The sequence below is a fragment of the Hemiscyllium ocellatum genome, chromosome 7, assembly GCF_020745735.1.
Source record: "Hemiscyllium ocellatum isolate sHemOce1 chromosome 7, sHemOce1.pat.X.cur, whole genome shotgun sequence".
NCBI classification, from domain to species: Eukaryota; Metazoa; Chordata; class Chondrichthyes; order Orectolobiformes; family Hemiscylliidae; genus Hemiscyllium; species Hemiscyllium ocellatum.
In genome coordinates, this window is record NC_083407.1 from 114,782,588 (window position 1) to 114,810,357 (window position 27,770).

Here is a 27,770-nt window from a genome sequence, read left to right on the forward strand (position 1 = left end):
ACTGTGGAATTAGCCTAGCAAGCCTTCATTGCCCATATAAGGTAGATGTATGCACTGTACTCTGTGTGTGGTCTCTTCAATGACCTATAGAATTGCAGCAATACTTGGTGAAGGTTGACAACATTTATTGTTGGTGTAAGTGAATGTGCACTATGATTTGGATTTTTAAGCTTTTCTATTTTGTTTCTTAGCAGTTTGTCTTTGTTATCATTTTCTGATCTTGCTGAAAAGGACTACTTTCAACACCGGATTCATATTGTAGAAGAGTTGGCACAAAAGGTGGAACAATACAAGGTAACTGAAACAAAATATTGATTTAGTCATTTTAAACACAGCCCACCATCAACTTCCTAGTCTTGTCTTCGAAGGGAGCTACATGCACTTCAAACAATTTTTTAATTCATTCACGCAGTATGGGCGTTTATTGCCTATCCCGAATTGTGAAGAGTCAGTCACATTGCTGTGGATCTGGAATCCCATGGAGGCCAGACCAGTTAAGGATGGCAGATTTCCCTCCCTAAAAGACATTAGTGAACCAATGGGTGTTTCCTGATAATCAATTCTTTTGGCAGGATTCAAGCTCTGGTCCCTAAGACATTATATGGACACCTGGATTAATGGTGTAGTGGTAAGGCCATTAGATAATCACTTCCTCTTCCCTTTTTAATACAAGCTTTTAGAGTCATAGAGTCTAATGGACCTTCAGTCCAACCCGTCCATTCCGACCAGATATCCCAATGCTATCAGGTTTTTTTTTCTATTTTGCATTTGTTTTCTTTCTTATTTTACCTTTGTTGTTGTTATGAATTTTTAAGTAACCCTTTGTTGATCTTTAGAAGTTTCCCAATCTTCTAGCCACCTACTTGACTTTGCATTATGGTCTGCCTTAGTTTTTGTCTTTAAATTATCTTTAACATCTTTGCCGAGCCATGGATCACTTTTCCCTTCTTACAATCTTTCTTCTTTTCTGAAATGTATTTTAGTAGGATGCAATTGAGTATCTCCTTAAACATCTGTCACTACTCTTTAACCATCCTACGTTTTAGCCTTGCTGCCCAGTCCACTTGGGTCATATTTGTCCTTATGCCTGTAATTATTGTTGTGTAACTTGAGAATGCTGGTGTGTAACTCCAATTTCTCACCCTCGAACCAGTAGGGCCTGTTATTTGTAGATGTTTGTATAACATGTCTTTCATTATTTTGGAACAATAGAAAAGAAAAACTGAATAATAAACTTATTACTCTCTTTTCAGTTGTGGGAATTAATTGCTGTTCAAATGGAGCCTGTGTGTACTTGTAAAGCAAAAGTTGAGTTCAGTGAACGTAGTTTGAAATTTGATGAGGTAACAATCTTGGTAGATAAGGGTGTACTTGTGGATTTCCAGAAAGCATTTGGCACAGTTTCACATCATGACATAACAAAAAGTAGAATACCTGAAGTTGGATGCAACCTGAGTGGTTTTGATTCGGAGTTGGAAAACAAGATGTAAGGGTTACTGATACGTACTCCAGTGGATAAAATAATAATAATGTTTCCCAGGAATCTATACTCACATCTTTTCACTATCTTATCTTCACTCAGTCCTTTATAATTACATGATATATCTTGGTTTGTTGATGACAATAAGTGACATAGATGAAAGCAGCAAGTTCCAAATCAGCATTGATAAAGTGGGTAAAACTGGCAGGTAGATTTTACAGACAGTGATTTGCTTGAGCTCCATGGAAGATGAGTTGAAGTATATTCTACGTAACAAAAAAAAACCCAGATGTTAGGGTGGCACGGTGACACAGTGGCAGAAAGTTTGCCCCTTAAGTCACCTGTATATCTTTCCCCTCTCAATGCACATTACATGGGGAAAAAACATGGACTTTTCAACCTATCCATTCCCCTACATGATTTTATCAGGTCACCCCTCAGCCTCTGACACTACAGCAAAAATAGCCCCAGCCTATTCACCCCTATAGTGCAAACCATCCAACCCCAACAACATCTTTGTAAATCTTTTCTGCACCTTTCAAGTTTAACAGCATCTTTCCTAAATCGGGGAGACCAAAATTGAACACAGTATTCCAAGAGTGACCTAACCAACATCCTACACAACTGCAACATGATATCAATGCACAGACAAATAAAGGCAAGTGTACCAACTGCTGCCTTCACTACCCTGTCTACCTGTGACCCCATTTGTATTTGAATTTTTGTTTAAGTATGAAGACAATATTGTATATAGCTGTTTGAAACATTTTATGTTGACAATTTGATTTTGTTTTTGTTCTACTTTCAGGAAGAAATCAAAATCCTTCAGCTGCAGCTAGAGGAGAAACACAAGCAGGAGGTGACCACCTCTTTGATGCACAAGGAGGCGTTGGAGAAGGTTGAAGTAGAACTTTCACAGAGATACTTGGCAGACAATGAAGAGCAGAAGACAAAGCACAGCCTAGAATTAGCTCAGTTACAAGATCGACTCTCGGAGGAGCATCTTAAAGGCATGCAACCTTCAAAAACTATGGCTTATTTGCATACGTGAAATCTAGTCAATTGCACAAACTCCAACTTTTGAGTCCATGAGCACCGTATGTCAGACTCTCACAGGGTATCATTTAAGAGTTTGAACTAATCTAAATGAGATTGATAGTAGTGCCTACTGGACTAGTTTAATGAAATAAAGAACTGCAGATGCTTGAAGTCTGAAACAAAAATAGAAATTACTGAAGAAACTCAGCAGATCTGGCAGCATCTGTGGAGAGAAAACAGAGTTAACATTTTGATTCCAGTGTCCCTTCTTCAGAACTGCTAGTAGCTAGGAAACAGTGGTGTATTTGTTGAGGATTGAGGTTGTGGAGCACAAGTAAGTGAGTAGTTAAAGATGGAGCCCAGAGAAAGAAGAGAACAACATTTAGACAGACAAAGAGTTGGATGTTAGTATGTCAGAGCCAGGGAGAAAAAAAGTTGATGATGGGGACCCATATGTAGATAAAAATGGGTTGGCGATGCTGAAAGTAGCCCATGTCATGACATGCTTGGGTATGGAAGGAGATAAAGGACGTAGAAGAAGGTATCCAGGTTTCATAAAGTCATGCTGACTCTGCTTGATTGGATTATGATTTTACAAATGTTCTGCCCTTTCTTCGATTGGAGTTTATTCCAATATTTCAACAATAGATGCTAAGCTATTTGGCCTGTAGTTACCTGCTGCTTGCCTGCCTCCCTTTTTAAATAGTGCTATCACAGCAATTTTCCAACTTCAATAGTTTGACAACTTCTCCAGTATCCAGCGGTTTTTGGAAAATTACAACTAATGCATCCACTTCTTTTAGGTCCTAGTTGCAATCCAGCAGGGCCAGTGACTTAACTGCCTTGAACCCCGTTCGTTTGTGTCATATTTCTTTTTATTCCTCCATTGTTGGGTGCTGAATTTATTCCAGTCTTCAGGGTTATCAGTGACTTTTATCTCCTTATATGCTGTATCTTGCAACTTAATACTCTATTTAACTTTCTTGGTTAGCGGCGGTTGGTTTATCCCTGTCTAAGAATCTTTCCTCCTTACTGGGGTAAATACAAGGAGTATTTTTACCTCAAATGTCGTTCCTCCAATTCTATACATGCAGTCACTTTAGCTAACTCTCATTTAAACTTCTTGTTCTCTTCCATTCACCCAAATATCACTTCAAATTTTCATTAAAACACCTTTCCTGCTTTCCCCTCTCAGTCTCTGCATTGAATGATTTCTCCTCTTCTGTGCATTCAACCTCTAGCTCAATTCTTCTCTTTCCTGTTAGTCCATTGCCATGTTTTCCGATCTAAAACTCTCCCTCCATATAACTTGTACTTCCCACATCAAGGCTACCCGCTTGATTTTGTCATCTTGCATTGCCTCACTACTGTCATTGCTATCATGGATAAAACAACCTCAATTGTTTCCTGGTTTCAGTGTCTACCAATAGACCCTTGCCCACTCCCAAACCCTCTTCTCTGTCCATCCTTGGAAACAGCTTTCCATCAAGTCACCTCCCACTAAATGTTCAAATTGAAAATATTTAACTTATACTTCATCAAATGTGTCTACAGCTACCAACTTGCTAAATCTCAGGCGGTTTCCTGTCTTTAATGCCCTCCTCTCCACTTAAAATAAGTGCAGGAGTAGGCCATTTGGCCCTTCGAGTCTGCACTCTTCAGTATGATCGTGGCTGATCATGCAATCTCAATATTCCATTCCTGCTTTTTCTCCTTACCCCTTGATTCCTTTAGCCGCAAGAGCCACATTCAGCTCCGTCTTGAATATATATAATGAATGGTCCCAACAGCTTCCTGTGGGACAGAATTCCACAGATTCACAACATTGAATGAAGAAATTCTTCCTCATCTCAGTTCCGAATGGCTTATCCTTTATTCTTAGACTGTGACCCCTAGTTCTGGACTTCCCCTACATCGAAGTCCCCATGTTGTGACAGAAGCAATTAGGAGAGAGAAAGAACAGACTAAACAAAGGACCAGCAGCACACTGGTTAGCACTGTTGCCTCACAGTGCCAGGGACCCAGGTTCAATTCCAGCCTCAGGTGCTTGTCTGTGCGGAATTTGCATGTTCTCCCTGCATCTGTCTTCGGGTGCTTCAGTCTCCTCCCAGAGTGCAAGGAGCTCACTTAAAGATGAAGGCCATCCATTCTGCTGCTGTTGCCATATTCATTCCTTTCCTTAGCCCATCAGGAAAGACTCCTGCCCCTGTTGTCCTAGCCCTAAACTTACCTTCTGTCGATTCCATCACATGCTCTCCAGTAAATGTTTTTGAGCTCTTCTTCATGACAAACAGCTGCTGCTCTCTTGATCCTATTTGAATTAAACTGTGAACCACTTTGTGTCTTATCTCTGCCCCAAAATTAGCTTATACTGTTAATGCTTCACTTTTCTTTTACTATTTCCCACTCATATTGCTGCCATCATCATCATCATCTCTCAAAAAAAAGCAGCCACTCTTGAGTTCCTGTGCACTCAAAAATTACTGCCTGTTTCCCGATTTCTCAAGCCTTTGAACATGTTACTTTCTGAATCTGTGCACCACTTTCCTCCAATTCCATGATTGAAAATCTGACTGAAGAAAAACAATCTAGCGTAGTACTAGAATGGCTTTTCTCAAAACCACAAATGACATTCTGTTGTGACTGACAGTAAGCTGTGTAGCAGACATGTTGCTATAATATCAACAGAGAATCCAGGATCTGTTGAACATATGGTCGAATGATTTATCTCCTTAGTCTCTGAAATGTAAGGAAAGACCATGAAGATGAACAGAAAAGAGGAGAATGCAGTGAATTAGAGTCAAATTTGATTTAACTTTGATTTTAACAAAAGAAGTCTCTGGACACATCTCTCCATCTGTGGGAAGGAGATGTTTGAGTAAGTTTCCTTTCTGAGCCTCCATTAACTATGAATTACCATTAGCAGATGCTTTGACTGAAAATACCTGTCCTAAGTGGTGTTGGTCAGATTTATTATTGGAGTGCACTTAGTGCACAAATTCCCATGATTTTTAAAATTTGGGAGTTACTGTCATCTTTGTGTTCATGCATTGTAGAGAACCATGAGCTCTTCAAAAAGGTGCAGAGGAGGTTTGTGGGATTAATTTCTTTGTTTCCCAGATAGCTTTCAAGAGTTAGGTCTGTGTAAGACCAGCAAGTATAACTTCGGAATGATTTGATCAAAATTCATGAAGTATAGTAATGAAGAAATTATTTTGTGTTATGAGCAAATTTCATGTGGAAATGTGGGCAGGGCTCCCACTTAGGACCATTCTTTGCTATATTAGCAGACCCATGGACAAAATTGCTAATTTGTGAAGTGCTTGCTGATTTACTGGCAAGCAGCTAGACTTCTTGTTCAGCTGGGGGAAGAGCACCTAGTACAGGAAGTGGGTTGTCTGTAATATAAGTGTTGAGATTGTGTTGCTGGAAAAGTGCAGCAGGTCCGGCAGCATCCGAGGAACAGGAAAATCGACGTTTCGGGCCAGAGCCCTTCATCAGGAATGAGGCTGGGAGCCTTGGGGGTGGAGAGATAAATGGGAGGGGGGTAGGGCTGGGGAGAAGGTAGCTGAGAGTGCAATAGGTGAATGGAGGAAGGGGGTAAAGGTGATGGGTCGGAGAGGTGGATGGAGCAGATAGGTGGGAAGGAAGGTTGACAGGTGGGGCAGGTCATAAGGACGGTGCTGAGCTAGAAGTTTGGAACTGGGCTAAAGTGGGGGATGGGAAATGAGGGAAACTGGTGAAGTCCACATTGATACCATGGGGTTGAAGGGTCCCGAAGCAGAAGATAAGGCATTCTCCCTCCAGGCATCAGGTGGTGAATGTAAGTCAAACTAGTTGGTCTCCTGATCTATGTCTTATTGTCTGAATGAATTGGAGACGACTTTGCAGACGTTATTCTCTTCGACGTAGGTTCTTTTTGCTGTTCCCAAGTGATTACAGAGTTCCAAGTGAACTAGGAGTATCTGCTATTGATAACGACAACTACTTTTATTTATTCGGTGCATTTGACATAAAACATAAAGTGCTTCACAGAAACATGACAAAACAAAATTTTGCATGAGCTACATAAGCAGATTTCTGGGGAGATGACCAGAAGCTTGGTTAAAAAGAAAAGTTTACAGGACATTTGTGGGACAGGCTAAAGGCACCAGTTCGTAATTTTCCAGTCAACCTTTTGTACAATTGTCAGCGAGCATGGCAATTGGTGGGGATGTGAAGCTTCTACGTACTTAATGATGACTGCATCCTATAATATTGTTTTCTTGGGAGAAAGTTGTTATTTTATTTACCCATTCCTTTGTCTGCCTATTGTTGTTCTCTCTCTCTCTCTCTGAGCTCCATCTCCACCTAATTCGCCCACCTCACTCACCCCATTTTCAACATATATGCCAACCATTTCCTTGCTACAGTCAATTATGAAGAAAGGCCACCAGACACAAAACATTAACTCTACTTTCTCTCCACAGATGCTACCAGACTGGCTAAGTTTTTCCAATGATTTTTTTTATGTTTGTGATTTTCAACATCTGCAGTTCTGTGGATTATTTTTGTAAAGTCAGTTATGTAGAATGTGCATGAGTCTGTAGCACAAGTTCTGCTATCAAAAGTCTGACTTGGACTACTGTCAATTTGAACATAGCTGCCATAATAAGATTTGAACACTTGAGCACTGATTTCCTCCTTAGAATCATAGTACCCTATAGTGTGGGAGCAGACCATTTGGCCCATTGAGTCTCCACCGATCCTTCAAAAAGCATCTCACCCAATACAGTTACAACACTAGCATTGATCTGAAAATTGCCCTCATCTGTCCTGTATAAAAAGCAGGACAAATTCAACCTTGCCAATTACTACCCCATCAGTCTACTCTCGATCATCAGTAAAGTGATGGACGATGTCACCAATTAAGCTATCGAGCAGCACCTGTTCAGTGACACCCAGTTTGGATTCTGTCAGGGCCAGTCAGCTCCGGACCTCATTCCAGCCCTGGTCTAAACATGGACAAGAGAGTTGAATTACAGAGGTGAGGTGAGAGTGACAGTCTTGACACCATGGCTGCATTTGACAGAGTATGTCATCAAGGAACCTTAGCAAAACTGGAATCAATGGATATCAGTGGGTAAACCCTGCGGTGGTTGGAGCCGTACCTGACACATCAGAAGATGGTTGTGGTTGTTGGAGGTCAATCATCTCTGCTGCAGGACAGCTCTGCAGCAGTTCCTCAGAGTAATGTCCTCCGCCCAAATGTTTTCAGCTGCTTCATCAGTGACCTTCCTTCCATAAGGTCAGAAGTGGAGATGTTCGCCGATGATTGCACAACGCTCAGCACCATTTGCGACTCCTCAGATACTGAAGCAGTCCGTGTTCAAATGCAACAAGTATGGCCAATATCCAGGGTTGAGCCGACAATCGGCAAGTGACATTCACACCAAACAAATGCCAGTTTCTGGCTACCACAAATAAGAGGCAATCTAATCACTGCCTGCTGGCATTCAATGGTGTTACTATCACTGAATCCTCCACTGTCACATTCTGGGGGGTAATCATTGAACAGAAACTCAACTGGACTCATCACATAAACGCAGTGGCTGCAAGAGCAGGTTACAAGCTGGGAATATTGTGGCGAATAAGTCTCCTCCTGACTCCTCAAAGACTGTCCACTGTCTGCAAGGCACAAATCAAGGGTGTGATGGAGTATTCCCCCTTGTCTGGATGAGTACAACTCCAGCAGCACTCAAGAAGCTTGACAGGACAAAGCAGCCCACTTGATTGGTAGCACATCCGCAAACATCCAGTCCCTCCACCATTGACACTTAGTAGCAGCAGTACATACTATCTACAAGATGCACTGCAGAAATTCACCAAAAATCCTCAGACAGCACCTTCTGAACCCACTACCATCTAGAAGGACAAGGGCAACAGATATATGGGAGCATCACCACCTTCAAGTTCCCATCCAAGTCGCTCACTATCCTGACTTGGAAATATGTTGCCATTCCTTCACTCTCACTGGCTCAAAATCCTGGGATTCCCTCCCTGAAGACATTGTGGGTCAGCCCAAGAAGTTCATGAAGGCAGCTTATCACCACCTTCTGAAGGGCAACTCGGTGCCAGCAATAAATGCTGGCCAGCCAGCGACGCCCACATTCCACAAAATGAATAAATTTTTGAAAACCTGCATGTCCCATGGCTAATGCACCTCATCTAGACATTTCTGGATGCTATGGACAACTTAGCATGGCAAATCTGTCTAACCTGCACATCTTTGCATTCTGGGAGGAGACTGAAGACAGACACTGGGAGAACATGCAAACTCCACACAGACAATCACCTGAGGCTAGAATTGAACCTGGGTCCCTGACACTGTGAGGCAACAGTGCTAACCAGTGTGCCACTGCTCCTTGGGGGCTAGAATTATGGCACTTAATTCCCTGCTGTTAGTATCCCATTGACTGTCTTCTATCTTCATTTGTTTAGTTTGATCTTTCTCTCTCCTAAATGCTTCTGTCACAAAATGGGGACTTCGAACTTGTTTGTACCCTTTTGCTTTCAACTTCATTTTAATCTGCCAAGCTGAGGATTATTGCTTTTTACACTGCTACCCGTCAGGATTCATTTTCAAGCAGCATTAATGTTCACAACATCACTTGGAATTTTAGTTGCACCTGCTACAAGTAATTAGACCTCCTTTCGATGGAAAGTATTTTCATTGGTTGTGCATATAGATCTTGGACAGTGGATTTTTAAAACCTGCAAGTTTTTCATTGCTACTACAAAGGTGTTGAAAATGTATTAGTCACAAAATTTGCTTCAAAGTTGTGCAATTATGTGCATATTGATGTCCAATTTCTTGAGGAAGTGGGCAACCCTTTTGTAAGCTAGTCAAATGGAGTGATTATTTGTTCCAATATTTTAAGAGAAAGCAAAATTTGTTTCTTTCTCTTCAGGAGCAACTATTTAAATGCATGTAATTTATTTTGTAGAGATTACTAAGTTACGACTCCAGTGTGCACAACAGACTGCCCAGGAGGTAGAAATGGAAGTGAAAGAGTATGTCCGAAAGTTGGAAGAAATGGAGATGGACAAATTAGCTGCAGTGGACTTTGAAAGAGAGAAAGTTGTTTGTCTGCAGGAAGAGATTGAACATCTGAAGAGAGATCATGCTATTGTAACAACGGAGCTTACTGAACAGATCAAGCGAATTGACCAGGTCAGTTTTGGTTTCTATTCTTTGTTTATTTCTGTTTATTTTACGTATAGCTGTAATTTCTACTTTTGCATCTTATCCTTCCATCTCTGAGATCTGAGTTCAAATAAAATATCTCCGAATTTGGTCAACTTGAATCACACCACCAGGTTGTACCGGAAGACAGCAGTGAAATCCAACCAAGACACTTGAAACATAAATGTAATTTATTAAGTGTACGTGAAAGCATGAAATCCATTTGAGAAATTGTTGGGATTGATCTGAAATTTGCTTTTGAAGAGTTAGCTTATTTCTAGGATTGATAAGACCACTATATAAAAATAAATTTCCGCATTGCTGTGAAAATAGTGAAGAAGAAGCAAGAGAACTTAAAGGGTACAATTTGAAAGCGGGTACGTGAGGATTTTAATAGGTGAATTATTGAGCGTTCTCAGATAGCAAAGGAATCTTGAGAAATAAAAGTAGAAAATGCTGAGCCGATCTCGCAGCAAAGAAGGAAAAGCAGAGTTAACTTTTCAAATTATGTTCTTTCATCAGAATTGAGAAATCTAATAGCTGAGTGAAACAAAGGAAGGGGAAGTTTAAAAACCCCAAAAAGATGATCTGTGTGAGGGCATGAGCAGAAGACATTTAAATGATTTGGTAGACTTGCCAAAGAGCTAAACAGTGGAATAATCGGCAATCAAATCAAAAATGAGAGAGCCACATGAGATAAAACCAGAATCTACAAATAAAAAGAGGGAGAATAGGGGGAACACACAGATATTTTAGTCTGAAATTGTTGAATTCATCATTGAGCTCAGAACGCTGTGAAGTTCTTTATCAAATGATATGGAACTCTTCCTTGAGCTAGCATTGAAGTTCACAGGAGTACACTAAGAATAGAGATATCAGCGTGAGAGCAACCACTTGAGACTTGGAGTCACATTTGCAGTAAATCTGAGGTGTCCTGCGGAGTTGTCAAACTATTTTTGGTCTCCCAATGTAAAGGAAATCATATTGTGAGCATTGATCATTGTTATGATCAAGGCTGGTGGAGCGCACTGTCACACTCGTCCCACTACTTCACAGGTCATAACGTAAAAGAAGATACTATTTCCATTTTCTGAGGTGGCCAATTTAAATACATATCAGTATTTTAAAGAACAAAATCAATGAACCAATTTATTAATGAAAGCACAATTATTCATTTTCTATTACATCAGTACTTATTCATGAAGATGCAATGATTGGTTAACATTCACAGTCAGTAGTATATAATTATTATGGGTTCTTCTTGAAGGCAAAAATTTTAAGTGTAAGAGGTCCCCGAGTCTGACATTTGGGCATGGGTGGTTAAGTGATAGAGATTCCTCAGGATATAGAATCTTGAGATGTTTCTTCACATGTTATTTTAAAAGGACAAAATAGGTTCATCATGAACTCACTAAGATGGCTTTCTTTTGGGAAGTATCAGTTGGGAAGAGTAATCTGAGTAAACCTTCCTTGAACTCACCTTGTTCTAAGCACATGTCTATTTTTTAAAAAGATTCTCCCCAAGTTAGAGTTGGAAACATTCTCAGTAGTTATCCACAGCAAAACCAATGATTATTACCAATCATGCAAATACCAGGAGGCCTTCTTTGAAAAATAAACTCCCATGTCTACAGTGAATTTCTAATGACCTCTTTTAAAGAAATTACTCCAGGTAATTCCACCACACTTGAAATAAATCCATATTTCTCTGCCCTCAAAAACCCTAGTGCTCCAAGCAATGTTAAATATCAAGTGTCTTTGTAATAGTGTGCTAAAATGGAAGTACATTCAAATTGCTGCTTCACTCATAGGGAGTATTTGGGCCCTTGGATAAATATTGCACCATCTTGGCTTGCATAGCAAGGTACTATGAAATGGTGACAGGACGTTTGGTGTATTAGAGGAGTGGACCACTGTTTTACAGAGGGAATGATGGTGGGTGGTATAGGTGTGGTTAGGGGGAGATGTGTTTGGTGATGGCATCGCAATGGATGTAGTGGAAGCCGCAAAGGATTCTATGCTGCATGCAGATGCTGGTTGATGATAGGTGAGAGCACTGGGAACTCTATTGTAGCCTTAGTGGCTGTGAATGTATGAAAGCAGTAGTGTGGGAATATATGTTGCATTTAATTAAGGAAAAAGGAGGGTGAGGGGTGCTAATTTGGAAGATTCCATTGTCATCTGAGCAAATGTGGCCATGAAACTGGGAGAATTGAATCTTTAGTCAGTACAAGGTATGACACAGTTCAGCTGAGGTAGCTATTTTAATCAAAACTTCTGATGAATATTTTTGACAGCTTATCACAAATGAAAGCACTGAAGAAAATGTCTGCAAGGATTGTTTGGGAACAGGATATTTCAATTAAGTATGTTGATTGAAGAAGTTTGGATTGTTGTCTTCAGAAGGTTGAGGGGGGATTTGATAGGGAGGCTGTGTATGGTAGAAGGAGGGAAACTGTGCTGATTGGTGCAGTGGGCCTAAAGACTGCAAGTAGCTGAAATCCGAATGTACTGCCTGAGAGTTTCATGGAGGTAAATTTAATAGTGACTTTCAAAAGGAACTTGGATAAGCATCTGAAGAGAGAATTTTCAAGGCAACTGAGAGCAGGAAATAAGATTGGCTGAATTTCTGTTTTAGAGATCCTGCATGGAGATGATGAACTGAATGGTGACCTCCTGTGTAATGCCTACTTTCTGGTTCACATTAACGATTTTACAGCTGTTTGTCAAGGCTGTGTATATTTGTTTTAATGACCAACCTTGCAAATAGAGAATTAATTTGGTATTTTTCTGTTGTGATTATTTGCAGGACAAAGCCCAGTTACTGGAAGAAGCTAACCATAAACTTGAGGCCTGCAGGGAAGAATTTGAGGCTAAAATGCAGGAATGCGCAAAGGAGAAAGAACATGCATTGAAAATTTTAAGAGAAGAGCTACAAGCCAGCACCGAACAGAACGTATCAGCTTTACGCAAAGAGCTCCTCAATGAATTTGAAGACGAAAAGCGAGCAATGGAACAGAGATTTAACCAGAGAAATGTAGAAATGAATCAGATTCAAGAAGAACAGTGCACCACAATTTCTAAACTTGAGATGCAACTAAAGGAAGAGAGAAAACATTTGCAGCAGCTTCAGGATAGTCTTACAAATGAACAGTTACCAGAAATTGTAGCAATACGCCAGAAAATCCAAGCACAGTTTGACGCTGAGCTTGCCACGACCAAGTCTCTGATGGCAGAGCAGTTTGAGAAATTCCAAGTCAATGTGCAGGCGCAATCAACTATGAAACACCTAGAAGTACAGAACAGGTGAGTAATACATAGACATGGTTTGGGAATGAAATAGTAGTATGTATTGGAACAATCTTCTGGGATCCAGTACAGAGCTTTTGTTTTTGCAGATACTTTAATCCAATTCTTTGTGAACTCAAGATTCCTTACTGTCAGGGAAACTACCCAATTGAACAGAGACCACACAAATGCAGATCGGATGAAATTGACCAGCTGTTTATTACAAGCAATATCACTAGAGGAGAACTTGACTCGGCTGACACAGAACTGACATTCTAGAGGTAGAATGTCACTAGAGGTAGTTGAAGGGTTTTCTTCCTTGAGCAGACGGCGTAGGTAGTTTTATGGGAGTACAGTAATGTGGTGTGAATTACAGTACAATCAAAAATAAAACATAATCAATGGGAGGACAATCAGCCATCCGCTTGCTGCAATTAGTCTATGATTGAGTTAGGAGATTCTGATCCGCTGAGAGTAGGTGCTAATGTTTCTCATCCTGGGTTTCCATTGTGGTTAATCTGCAAGCAAGGTACCTTTTAGTGCCTTTCAGTCTGAGCATCCTTTGTGGAGTTCCAGTATGTGTGAGGAATGAGGCTGCCTTAATGGTTTGGGAGCAATTGTGCTTACTGAGTGCTTGGAAGTCTTCGTCAGGCTGTCTCAGGAAGTGTATTCCTCAGTCATCTCCTGTTGGCTGCATAGTGTCTTGGTTAGCCTGTTTGGTCAAGGCTGAGGCACTCTGGGTGGTTTCTATTGTGGCTTCGGCAGTCATGGTTCCTTATGTTCTTTGCAGCCATGCTGTGGGTGGACAGGGAAGTGGATTTTCTCCCACACTTATGTTTGGCTGCACTATTCCTAATTTACCTTTGGCCATCTGAGAAAATAACATGAATGTATCAAATGATCCACAGCAAATTGTACAGAATACTTATCTGAGTTGGATTCAGGGTGCAGAGTCAGTTTAGTGAATAATGTGAATCATGAACTATGCAACAAAAACAAATCATATGTTTCCTCAAACCACCTGCTGAGGATACCATGTAAAAATATACATTGGTGCTGTCTCCATCCTAACCGATTTCTTCCTCTTATATGTAAATAAGGGTAGAAGACATTTGTACTAAAGAACTGAAATGTCTCCATGGCTTCTCTGATAATTAAGAGCATTGTTAAAATTTCGAAACATTATTCTGTTAGTAGTTCTTGAGACATTATGGAATTTCTTTTCATTGTGCACATATCTTCTATTCCTTTGCCTGATTCGGTTTTCCACAATTGGCAGCTTTTCCATATCTGTCCACCCTATCTAACCTCTGATTATCTGATATGTCTCAATTAAGTCACCTCTCAACCTTCTCCTCTCTAACGAAAACAGCCTCAAGTCCCTCCGCCTTTCCTCATAAAAACTTCCCTCCATACCAGGCAATATCCTAGTAAATCTCCTCTGAACCCTCTCCAAAGCTCCCACATCCTTCTTATAATGCGGTGACCAGAACTGTACGCAATACTCCAAGCATGGCGGCACCAGAGTTTTGTACAGCTGCAGCATGATCTTGTAGCTCAGAAACTCATTCCCTCTACTGGTAAAAGCTAACGCACTGTATGTCTTCTTAACAATCCTGTCGACCTGGGTGCCAACTTTCAGGGATCTATGTACATGGACACTGAGATCTCTCTTCATTTACACTGCCAAGAATCTAACTATTAACCGAGTACTCTCCATTTGCTCCTTCCAAAATGAATCACCTCACACTTTTTCCACGTGAAACTCCATTAGCCATCTCTCAGCGCAGCCCTGCAGCTTATCTATGTCCTCCTGTAATTTACAATATCCTTCAGTACTGTCCACAACTCCACTGACCTTAGTGTCATCTGCAAATTTACTAACCCATTCTTCTATGCCCTTATCTAGGTCATTTATAAAATGACACAAGCAGCAGCTCTAAACTATTCTATGCTTTAATATTTTTTTTCTACTTCCATATGAACGTTTTAGGTTCATGGAGGATCACAAACAGATGATGGACAATTTTATGTCTGAACAGGAGACCCTTCTCCAGGAGCTGAAGAGAAGGCATGTGGAGGAGCTGGAAAGCCAAAGCAAACATCTGATGGAACACCATCAAAGTCAAGTAGAGGATTTAAAAATGGAATTGTACACCAAACATCAAGCTGAAATAGAGACTCTGGAGAAAGAAAAGTTAGCTGCTTTGGAAACCTTAAAATTGAAGCACTCAGCAGATCTGGAAGATGCAACATGTAAATACCGGGCAGAGATTCACAGATTGCAGGAGGCACTGAAAAACTCAGAGGAGAATTTAGAGACAACGAAGAGAGAGATTGCAGAGAAACTAGCTGGGGAAGTAAATCAGCTTAAAATTGAGCATGAGGCTGAACTGAGTAATGTGCAGGAGACAATCCGAAAGGAGCTAGCTACTGTTCATTTGGAAAAAATTAAAGACATGGCAACAGAGCTTGAGGAGATCCACAAGGTAGTCAAATTTAATTGTAGTTGTATTATGTACGTTCTAGACCAGACAGAAAAACATGTCACCCAATTGTTCTGTATCCCAGTTGTTAACTTGTAATAAATATTTATCCTCACTGAGAATGGAGAAAATTTTAACTTGGTAAGCAATGCATACTTTTCTTCTATTGAATGTATTCCTAGAAATAATGGATAAGGGAGCATGTTAAAATAAGCCAGATGTGTGGAGGCCTAAGTTATTTCAGTTTGATCCCATTCTTCTTCAAAAGCAGACACTAAATCTGCATTTCTATCTCAAGTTTTCCAATTAGAAATTTTTGTCCCCAGTTGTCATGGACTCATGGGAATCTATAATGCTAAAGGAAACGCCTATGCTGGTTTTCATTCAAACATAGCCCTATATCCTGATAACAGCTTACATTTGTTTAAAAGCAGAACATTTGGCAGTTCTGCCAGCATCTTGTACTGTTTTGGATCATGGTCTATCCAAGTTGGAGCAAGTTGCTCAAGAGGACTGATGTAGGTCTCACCTGTTTGATGTGAGACCAGTAAGATTTAGAGAGCTGAGAAGAAATGAAGGACGATAGTTTTAAAAACAAGATGTTTTATAACCAGTTTTTTTTGTCCATAACTCCATACAGCCTTCAGGCTCTGTTCCTGTCCACTTCTTTTGGAGTTACGTGCAATCAGCTTTTACTGGCAGCATTCCAGATCCTGACAAATGAGCAATTATTTTTTTCACGATTTTAAGTGGAAACTGCTCATATAATTCTGTACTGCAACTTTTACTACTTTTCTATCCTAAGCTCTCAAAACCTGTAAATTTAAGAAATAAGATGGAAGGGATTTTTTTCTTTTATAAGGAAGAAACTGAATCAGCTTTTGACTTTTGCCTACTTGTTGGTGTATTTTGCAGGAAGATTTGGAGGCAGCTCTAAACAATCAGAAGGCTTTACTGGAACAGGAACATCAGAAGCGCCTTGATGTGATTCGAGATGAGGTGCTTCGCCTTGAAGATCAGCATCAGCAGGCGCTCAAGGAACTTCAAATACTGCAGTCAACAGAGGCTGAAAGACAGAAAAAGGAATATGCGCAGAAGCTTAGTGAAGAGCTGGCAAAGATTCAGATGCAAAATCAAAAAGAACAGGTTTGTGCTGCTTCAGGTTCTACAGGAACTGAACTTCTAACCACTGTTTCTGATCAAAGGATCCATCAGTGTGAAGAGGGCAATATAATTCTTGATATTCCTGCTTCAGCAATATAGTGTGACTGGGGAAAAAATTAAATCAGCTATTTGTAATTGAAGAATAGGTGTTAGTTGATGATGGTTAGAACTGGATACAATTTGAGGCACTTTATTTAGCTACAAAAGAGCACCTTTTAAGAGTATGCAGCAACCATCATTTTAGCCCGTACCTATTTTCACATGAACTGGAGTGATTTCCCAATTAATGCACGATATCTGCATACAGTTAACTTACTACACTAGCAACATTCATTGTCAGCAGTGGTCTCTTTACTACCAGGAGTTTTCCACTACCTACTTTGGTAATACTATAAATGTAGCCTATAATGTAAAGCCACAAGTATTTCCTGAAAGTTCTGCTTTTATTTGCACCATATGAGGCTTTTTGAGTGCATACTGGTGCTGATGGAAATCCTTTTGTACAGGAACTGGATACAGCCCTCATGCTGGAGTCCTTGTGTCCATATACCATTGTTACTATCTGGCAAACTCAAATGAGAGCCATTTATAAATCATGATATAGTTAAAATACAGTAAATGGCAAGCAGTTCTGTTTATCTTAGTTTGTTTAGGAGAAGTGCGTTTAAAATTGGTTTTATTGGAAACAAACAAAATGGCTTAATTTTGTGAACATTGAAAGGTCCAAGACAACACTGAGTGGGTGATGGATATTTTTGAATTCAGGTAGGCAGTCTTAGAGAGGCTACAGAAATGTTTGCTAAATCGGAGAGATTATAAAATAAACTGGACAAATTTGATTTATTTAATGAACTGGCTGTTCAAATGATGATTTTTCTCAACCATAGAATCAAACTTTGAAGTAACTTTTCTTTACAACCAGTAAGATTTAGAAGGAATAAATTTGAAGTAGTACAGAAGTGAAAGGGAGAAAAAGTACGAAGGGAATGTTACGCCCCTAGCCAATACCATTACAGTGCTGACATTCAAATGGCATCATCTACAAATTAATGGAAGGCATTGTTGGCATTGGTATTAGGTGTTACCTAATCTAATATTAACCTGATCAGTTTCTATTCTGCTAGGAATTATTCCCCTGAATGAAACAGCTGAGCTCCAAAGAAGTGAGAGTGGCTGCCTTGACGTTGAAGTGTTTGAATAACTGCAGCAAGCAGGAGCCCTAATCAAATGTAGACAGTGAGGATCTAATGGAAAGGTCTCCATTGGTACAAGTCACACTTTGTACAAAGGAAGATTGTTGTATTTGTTGGAAACCAATTTTCTCAACCCAGGGCACTGCTATAGGAATGCCTTGAGAAAATGTTTGAGGCACAAATAGCTTAAGTTGATTAATCAATTACCTTTCCTCCATGACGTTAGAAATGAGAATCTCCAACAATAGTTACATAATTTGCAATTTTTCAAATAATGAAGGGTCTGATTGCAGAAAGATCTGGAAAATATTCAGGCTCAGACTGAGCCCAGGTATTCTGCAGCAAACAAATCTATAAACCTTCCCAGCATTTATATAGCACAGTCAGATGAACAATGCCAAAGATAATCAAGAAGCTTCCCACCATACTTGACAAAGTAGTCTTACTTCATAGGTAGTTATCCCCAACTTCATCACTTGTTTCCTCCACTGTACAGTTTGGTTTCACCATGTACCCATTTCCTAGCACTTCCCAATCTACCACTTCAGCTTCCTAGAAGGAAAGGGCAGCAGTTTCATAGGGTCACCCCCCACCTCCAACCCACACAATATCTTAACTTGAAAGTATATCATCACTCCTCCATTGTAGGTTCAAAAGCCCAAAACTCCATATCTAAAAGTACTGTTGAGAGAATTTTCACCCCAAGAATTGTAGAGATTTGGGAAGACAGGTTATTATCATCATCTTTGGAACTTTGAGATTGAGTAGTAAGTGCTGGGTCTGGGTGCTGGTGCTCGCATCCTGTTAATTATCTTTTGAACAGGTTTAGTTATCAAATGTCATTTGTCTCAAACTGGTTTGCATGAAAAATACTATCTTGAATAGATGTTATGACAGGCTGTAATGCTTTGCTTCTGAATTTAATGTCATATGGCCAAAAACAAGTGCAATTCAACTCAATGATAATATCTTCAAATAAGTAACCTCAAATTTATCCATTCTTTAAAACCAAAGATATTTATTTCAAAATGTCTTATCCATGAGATATTTGAACGAACTTAAATACTTGTGTCTGTAATTCTGAGATTTAGTTTTACTACCTGTTAAGTTCAGCGACCTACTGTACTCATTGCTCATAATTTTAACTGCTAGGTTGATACGGCCAAGTCAGAAGTAGAAAAGATGCGACAAACCCTGCAGTCCAACTTTGAACTTGAGAAATCACAACAACTGCAGCAGTTCCAGGAGGAGTTTGAGCTTCTCAAGAACCAGTCTGAGCTCTTACTTACTCAAGAAATTAAGCAGCTCAAGGTAATATTCACAGGAAATTGCAGGCTATTTGACAAAGGAAGAAAGTAAGAGGATGGGTGCAAGTAAACTTTTTTTTTTGTATTGCACAGAAAGTGTGTTAATTTTTGCTTGTATACATCCAAATATGTTTGATAAAAGGATAGGTAAATATTAAGCGAATGTTGAAGCAGCTGCTCCACATGTATAGAGAGACAAAGGATTAATGCTAAAAGACGGTTTAATCATAGAAGCCACACAGTGTGGAAACAGGCCATTTTGCCCAACAAGTCCACACCGACCGTCCGAAGGATAACTAATCCAGACCCAATCCCCTACCTTATTACCCATTTCTCCTGACTAATGCATCTAACCTACACATCCTTAAACATTATGGGCAATTTAGCATGGTCAGTTCACCTAACCTGCACATCTTTGGACTGTGGGCGGAAGCCAGAGCACCCAGAGAAAACTCACGCAGATGCAGGGAGAATGTGCAGACTTCACACAGACAGTCACCTGAGGCTGGAATCGAACCCGGGTCCCTGGCGCTGTGAGGCAGCAGTGCTCACCTCTGAGCTTCCATGCTACCCTTTGGATAGAAACAATAAAGCTTTTGAACACGCCAGGTTGTGTTCTTTCAGCCCAGATTTCACAGAAATGCATTGTGTCACATCCTTTGGGGAATATTCCTGAATCTAAATGGAGTCAGGACAAGATAAGACAAGCCCTTGTTACAGAACTAGCTGAATACGATAAGTTTAAACATCCAGTTTGAATGGATGAATCTTTAAGTAAGTTTAGGTTTGGTGAATGACGTGATTCGATGGCTCTTTGGATAGTTGGTGAGATGAGTATCTGGGTAGAGGTTACGATTGTTAAAGGTTAGCAGCGGTTGTGGTGGTCCAGTCAAGTTTAATCAGAGTACTTGGTCAGGCCAAGATGGCAGTCAGAAGGCGTAGTCAGGTAGAGTGGTCAGCAGTAGACAGGGAGTGAGGGGTGGTCAGTTTTGAAGTTAAACAGATGTTGAACTGGGTTTAAATTCATCTAATGTTTCCTGGGTAAGTATCCAGGTAAGTAATGTGGAACTGTCTAAACTTTCCAACTTGGAAAATTGTCATGAAGCGAACTGGGGACTAGAAGAACTGTTTGTCTGAAGTTGGGACTTCTTAGGTAATTCCCATGTGTTCAGCACATCAGGAATTCCAGAGGATTGCACTGTTTATCTTCTGTTGTACTTCGAGTCTCAAATAATCTGGAGTCTGAAAGATTTGATTTGATTTATTGTAGACATGTACCTAAGTACAGTGAAAAGCTTTGTTTTCTGAGTAGTACAGGTACAATATTGCAAACAAGGACATACAGATCATAGGATGCTTCGCTAGTGTGAGGCATGCAAGGTTATGGCTGAGTTGGTCCTGTGGGTTTTCCAATTTTTTATTGTATCAGTGAAGTAAAACCAGTACTAACTAAACATTATATAGTGGGCAACTAAGCAATAAACTAAAGAAATTGGGTATTCCCAATTAACTACTTGATATAACTGAAAACCCATGCTGTGATTATAAATTGGGCCATATTCTCTGCAATATTGTAGTCCTGTGATTAAAGTGCAACATTAACAATATCTCATCTCGCTGCTTCCCCAAGGTGGATCTTCTTAGGACTTTTAAACAAAGTCTGCTTCACTCAGCACTTTTGAGTGTAATCAAGTGGATTTTCATTTGCAAGATACCTTTCTGGTCTTTAGGTATTCACAATCCTTGTTTACTCAAACAGAGGATCAGCCCTCACCATCCTCTGCCTTAAGGTTAACTACAAAAGAATCTCTTTCTTCTACCTGCATGGCATCACCTATATTGTAAGGGACGGAAAGAGACCCTTCGGTCCAACTTGTCCATGCCGACCAGATACCTTAACCTAATCTAGTCCCACTTGCCAGTACTTGGCCCATAATCCTCTAAACCTGTCCTATTTATGTACCCATCCAGATGCCTTTTAAATGTTGCAAGTGTACCAGCCTCCATCACTTCCTCTGGCAGCTCATTCCATATAAGCACAACCCTCTGTATGAAAAAAGTTGCGCCTTAGGTCCCTTTTATGTCTTTCCCCTCTCACCCTAAACCTACGCCCTCTAGTTCTGGACTCCCCCACCCAGGAAAAAGACTTTGCCCCTCATGATTTTATAAACCTCGATAAAGTCACCCCTCAGCCTCTGCACTCCATTTTGTTTTAATTTTATTTTTGTTGTGATATTAATCAGTGGAGTCAATTTTAACTTTGACTGACCTTGTAAAAGATGGTAGCACACTGGGAATTGAAAAGTTTCTGAAATGCGTTTGTCATTGTGTTTTTTTTAAACAAAGGCATTACATTTTGCAGCTGGCATCCACGTTTTCTGATCAGTTAAGGTGAGTAGGTACAATGACAGCCAGCTGCAATCTTTTTTAGTGCCTCTTTAAAGGAAAGTAGCATACTTGTCTTCATTGGTCACTGCATTGAGTATAGGAGTTGGGACATCATGTCAAAAGACATTGGTACGGCCACTTTTAAAATTCTGTATTCAATTTTGATCTCCTTGCTATAGGAAATATAGAAGCTTAGAAAATATGTGCAGGAGTAGGACATTCGGTCCTTTTAGAGCGCACTACCATTCAATATGATCATGGCTAATCCTACATTTCCAGTATCCTGTTCCCACTTTCTCTCTATTCCCCTTGATCGCTTTAGCACAACACAAGGGCCACGTCCAGCTCTCTCTTGAATGTATCTAATGAAGTAGCCCCAATAGCTTTCTGTGGTGCATAATTTCACATGTTCACAATTGAGTGAAGAAATTCTTCTTCGTCTCAGTCCTGAATGGCATGCCCCTTATTCTTAGACTGTGACCTCTAGTTCTGACTTTTCCAACACTGGGAACATTCTTCCCACATCTGGCCTGTCCAGTCCCATCTAGATTTTTATGTTTCTTTGAGATCTCCTCTTCCTTCTCCTTCCACACCCCCACCCCCTCCGATTCTTCTAAATTCCTTTGAATACAGGTCCAGTCAATCCAGTCTGTCTTTATAGTCAGTTCTGCGAATCTGGTGTTCCTTCACTGGACACCCTCAATAGCAAGAATGTCTTTCTCAGACTGGGAGACCAAAATTGCACACAATACTTAAGGTGCAGCCTCACCAAGGCAGCAAGACATCCCTACACCAATACTTAAATCCTCTGGCTACGAAGACCAGAATACCATTAGCTTTCCTCACCGCCTGCTGCACCTGCATGCCAACCTTCAGAGACTGTTACACTGTGACACTCCGGTATTGTTGCACCTCCCGAACTGACACCATTCAGATGATAATCTGCTTTCCTGGTTTTGTGACCAAAATGGACAACTTCTTATCTACCAACGTTATATTGCATTTGCCAAGTATTTGCCCACTCAGCCAGCCTATCCAAGTCATCTTACAGCCTCTTAGCATCCTCCTCAAGGCATAGACTTTAACAGTGTCAAGAAACAATGGACAACTAGAATACAAGAGGCAGTGAATTAAATCAAAGAAGAAGACTCTCTGTTCTAATAAGGATTCCTCATTGCCTCCCCATCCACCACCTTAAACACCCACTCAATGAATAATGGCATTCAATAACAACAGATGTATTGCAACCTACTACACTCACCAAGACTCATTGAAAGTACCTTCCGAGTTCATGCAATCAAGCACGTAAGAACAAAGGCTGCAGAGACATGGGAATATCATACATTGCAAGTACCCTCCAAGCCATTCACCAACTCAACTTTGTTGTTGATTCACAATTCAGGAGCTCCCTTCACAGATCTATGAGTGTATCTAACTCTCCATGGATGGTAGTAGTTGAAGAAAGTGGCTTATTGCTATCTTCGGAGCAATTTGGATTGAGTAAAAAAGATCCAGGATGATCCAACAGTGCCCACAGCCCATGAAGATCCAACAGTGCCCACAGCCCATGAATAAATTTGAAGAATTCCCATATAGAGTGTGCACTGAAAATTCACTGCAACAATAGCAGGAATGATAGATTCTGATGAATATGAAGTTTGTTTTTGGTTTATTTCAAAATACTGATCAATGGTGCGGTAGCTAAGAGTTTTGAAAAAGGTGTTGGTAGAGATTTTTCACTGGCTGGCAAATGGATAGAACAAGCATATACTTAGATTCTTACAAGAAAAATGAAAAGGAATATTAATGTTATTTTGTTAAAATATTAAAGTAGTGTCATGAAATCACTTAGCCAAGATGAGTACTTGAATGAGGCAAATGTATTAGGATTTGGGAAAATTGGGAAGGAAATTGAATCAAATCAGATGATTTCGGTCAATCTCAATAAGGCATCATACTTAAGTGGAAACCTCCTGTAGTATAAATATTATGAAACTCTGGGTTTACTTCATTATTTTTTGTATCATTGTTGATTGTATCATATTTTCTTCATTCACATCTTTCACTTACCACTAGGATTAACTGACGTTATCAGGGGGTAAGTTCTAAAAGTGGCACTCTTTGCTGTGATTTGTGTTAACGACTTTATGGTGTGACCCAATCTTCTAAGATTTTAATGTTTGAACATATAGTTCAAGTACTAGAATAGCGTCAGTGAATGATCCTGCATCCCTTTGTCAGACTGTTCAGTTCAGAATGAATCCTATGTAGTATGCAAGTAAAGGTTCACTAAGATAGGCCACACATCTGATATTGTTGTTCATCCAAATAAACAGAAATATTAAGTTGGATGGAGATGCATGGGGTTTGCTTGATAAGATTCTACAATTCTTTTTGGAAAAGTAAGTTTATTTCAACCGCTTGCAGAAAAGTCTTGTGCAAAGGTGATGCTGATTCTACCAGAATATCAATCCTGATTCCATGTCCATTTCAACATCTTGTAGAACCTGAGCAATCTTTTTAAATAGTGAAGTGCATATGAGGCCAATGGTCACATTATCTATTGTTTACTTCTGCAGTTAGGAAAAGCCTCAATTTGACCATGAGTACATTTTCTGTTAAATCACAGTGCAGTGCATTGTTTTTGAATATTTGTGTTGTCTTGGTTATAAAATAACCAGTATGTTTCCCTGAATAATGTTTCCTGTGTAGGATGAGTTTGAAACTGAGAAGAGCAAGGCACTGCAGGAACTAAGAGATAGCTTTACCCAGGAACAAGACAAAACAAAGCAACTGCACAATGAAGAAAAGGAACTGTTGGCTGGAAAGCTTCAGCAACACACAGAGCTAACCAAAAAGGTACGGCTGTGGAAAATATCTCATACAAAGTACTTGAACAATGGTTCCTTATTCGACTCAAAATCTTGTGAAATATATCTTGGTAATTGCCTTTATACAAATTGCATAAATTAGTATAAAGATAACTTTATGTAAAAGTAGAAGTTACTTCAAATTTGAACTTTTGTAGTACCTGAAAGGTACAACAGTTGAATTAACGTTTCAGGTTAATGACCGTTTCACAGAAATGGTGAGATATTGCAGATAGGCAGCTTATGAGAAAAAAAACTTACACAATGGATTTCAAAACTGCAGGATTTACTGAAGGACTATATAACTTATTAAATTATTTAATGAAGTATATTGTATAGGGAATGGGAAGCCAACTTGCACACAAGCTGCATGCAACAATGAAATAGATAATCTATTTCGAGTCAGTTAAGGGATACTTATTGACCTTTATAACACTCTGGTCTGAATGTAGAACAGTACAGCACAAGAAAAGGCCTTTCAGCCCACAATGTTGTGCTGAACATGATGCCAAACTAAATTAGTCCCTTCAGCCTGCCTTTGGTCCATATCCCTCCATTCTTTTCATCTTCATGTACTTACCTAAAAGTCCCTTAAACTCTCCTAATCTATCTGCCTTCCGCTGGCAGTGCATTCCAGACTGCTATCACACACTATGTAACTAAAAAAAACTTGCCCCTCACATCTCCTTTGTTTGGTTTGGTCCTAAGTGTTTCATCAAATTCTGTTTAGCATCCTTCAGGAAATGTGCCAGGGTTCTTGAGATAGTAAGATTTACCAGAATGATTCTAGGGTTGGGCGCAGGTTAGCTTGGAATATCTGGGTTTGTTCTCCTTGGAGCAAAGGAGATTGATGGGAAATTTGAGATAAGCTTCTAAAATTATGACCAGGTTAGATTGAGGCAGATTGGGAAACCTATTTCCATTAACTGTTGCTAGTAGGATTAAGGTCATAAGTTTAAAGGTTTTGAACAATAGACAAGGGGGAGTTGGCAGGACTTCTTTACCTTGTGGGTGGTAATGATTTGGAACTGTACCAACTGGAGTAATGGAGGTGAAAGTATTCAAGAACTTATAAAGAAATTGGATGGGCACGTAAAGGATTTAAACTTGCAGGGCTGAAAGTATATATCGGGGTGTGGATTGATTGAATGGCTCTGCAAAGGTTTAACATGTATCCGATTGGCCGAATAGCTGCCTTGTGCAATATGAATGACTTATGATTCTTAGATTAGGAGAATTCCCTTTCTCTTGAAGATAGTGCTTTGGGATTTTTGTTTAAGACGATAGATGGGGCAGTGATTTAATGTCCCAAATGGAAGGTGGCACTTTTGATCGCCTCTATAAACACACAGCACATTCTCAAATATGTGGAAAAAGGCATGATCCCACAACCTCTATTGACTCATCTATGTGGTTGTGAAGAAAATAGCGAGCAAGAATGAAGTGTACTGGGATTGAGCACAGGAGTTGATTTAAATTACTCAAATTATAATGGGAAGAAATAAAGTAAGAAATTGGAACAGGATTAGATTGTTTCAAACTTGTTTCATCATCCAATAAATGATAACGAAACTTTTATGCTAACTCTACTTTCCAGCTCTATATCTGCGTCCCTAAATTCCTTTACTCTCCAAAAGTCTGTTCATCTCTGTTTAAAGTGTATTCAGGTTGTCGCAGATTCCAGAATTTAGATGTTTCACTAAGAACAGAAAAAAAAATAAAAGGGGTTGGGTGTGGCATTGTTAATCAAGGGTAGTATTACAGCAGCTGAGATAACGTTTAAGGACTCATCCACTGAGGTAGTTTGGGCTGAGATTAGAAACAGGAAAGGAGAGGTTACCCTGTTGGGAGTTTTCTGTAGGCCTCCGAATTGTTCCAGGGATGTAGAGAAAATAATAGCAAAGATGATTCTCGATAGGAGTAAGAGTAACAGGATAGTTGTTATGGGGCTTTAACTTTCCCAATATTGACTGGGAATCCTTTAGTTCAACTAGTTTAGATGAGTCAGTTTTTGTTCAATGTATGTAGGAGGGTTTTCTAACACAGCATGTAGACAGGCCAACAAGGGGAAGATGCCATATTGGATTTCGTACTGGAAATGAACCTGACCAGGTGCTAGATTTGGAGGTAGATGAGTACTTTGGCAATAATGACCACAATTCGGTTATGTTTACAATCGCAATGGGAAGGGATGGGCTAATAGTAAAATTCTTGGCAGTGTCAGATGAACAGAGAGATATCGGTGTCCAGGTGCATAAATCCATGAAAGTTGTCACCAAGGTTGATAGGGTTGTCGAGAAGGCATTTGGTGTGTTGGCGTTTATTTGTAGGGGGTTTGAGTTTCCTAGCCACGTGGCCATGCCTCACCTGTACAGGATACTGGTAAGGGTGCCCTGGAGTATTGCATACAGTTCTGGTCACCGCATTATAGGAAGGATGCAGAATCTTTGGAAAGGGTTCAGAGGAGATTTACTAGGATGTTGCCTGGTGTGGAAGGAAAGTCTTATGAGGAAAGGCTGAGGGAACTGAGGCTGTTTTCATTGGAGAGAAGACGGTTGAGAAGTGACTTAATCAAGATGTATAAGATATCAGAGGGTTAGATTGGGTGGACAGTGAGAGCCTTTTTCTTTGGATGGTGAAGGTGCACATGAGGAGACATAGCTTTAAGTTTGATGGTGATAGATTTAGGACAGAAATCGGGGTAGTTTCATTACTCAGAATAGTAGGAGCATGGAATAGCCTACCTGTAGTAGTAGACTCGCCGACGTTAAGGGCATTTAAATCGGCATTGGACATACATATGGATAATAATTGAACAGTGTAGGTTAGATGGGTATCAGATTAATTTCACAGGTTGGCGCAACATCAAGGGCTGAAGGGACTGTACTGCATTGTAACGTTCTGTGTTCTATGTTCAGTGAGTAAACATCCACAGTTCTTTTAGGGTCGGAAAATCCTGAGGATCACAGTCCTCTTGACATTTCCCTTCATGCCAGTTGTAAATAGCTGACCCCTTACTTTGAGACTAAATTTGTATTCTAAATTTCAGTATTTCAGCTTCTACCCTGTGAATCCCTCTAAGAACTTAGTGTGTTTCAGTGATAGCAACTTTCATCTTTCTAAATTCAAGAGAACATAGGTGCATTCTATTCAGGCTCCCAATATAATCCCCTCAATCCAGGGATCAATCCTTGATGTATATGCTGAGACACAAATATATCCTTGAGACAAAAACTATTGAGCTATGGTCTCTGTGAAGGCCGATATAATTGCAGCAAGACATTCTCAGCTCTGCTCCAAGCTCTTGCAGTAAAGACTAGCATAGCATGTG

At 40.0% G+C, this 27,770-nt stretch overlaps 1 protein-coding gene across 4 annotated transcripts in view; it reads left to right on the forward strand.

Annotated features, from left to right (window-relative positions):
* The window catches only part of pcnt (pericentrin), a 297,297-nt gene that overhangs the window by 119,008 nt on the left and 150,519 nt on the right, over window positions 1-27,770 (forward strand). For 3 of the 4 annotated variants that reach the window (XM_060827697.1, XM_060827700.1, XM_060827701.1), the window contains 8 exons: window positions 192-294; window positions 2,289-2,490; window positions 9,505-9,731; window positions 12,553-13,049; window positions 15,025-15,520; window positions 16,433-16,663; window positions 19,027-19,185; window positions 24,282-24,428. In XM_060827697.1, the coding sequence (XP_060683680.1) occupies window positions 192-294; window positions 2,289-2,490; window positions 9,505-9,731; window positions 12,553-13,049; window positions 15,025-15,520; window positions 16,433-16,663; window positions 19,027-19,185; window positions 24,282-24,428 (2,062 nt within the window). The remainder of the gene's footprint in view (window positions 1-191; window positions 295-2,288; window positions 2,491-9,504; window positions 9,732-12,552; window positions 13,050-15,024; window positions 15,521-16,432; window positions 16,664-19,026; window positions 19,186-24,281; window positions 24,429-27,770) is intronic. The other variant, XM_060827698.1, reaches the window with a different exon arrangement.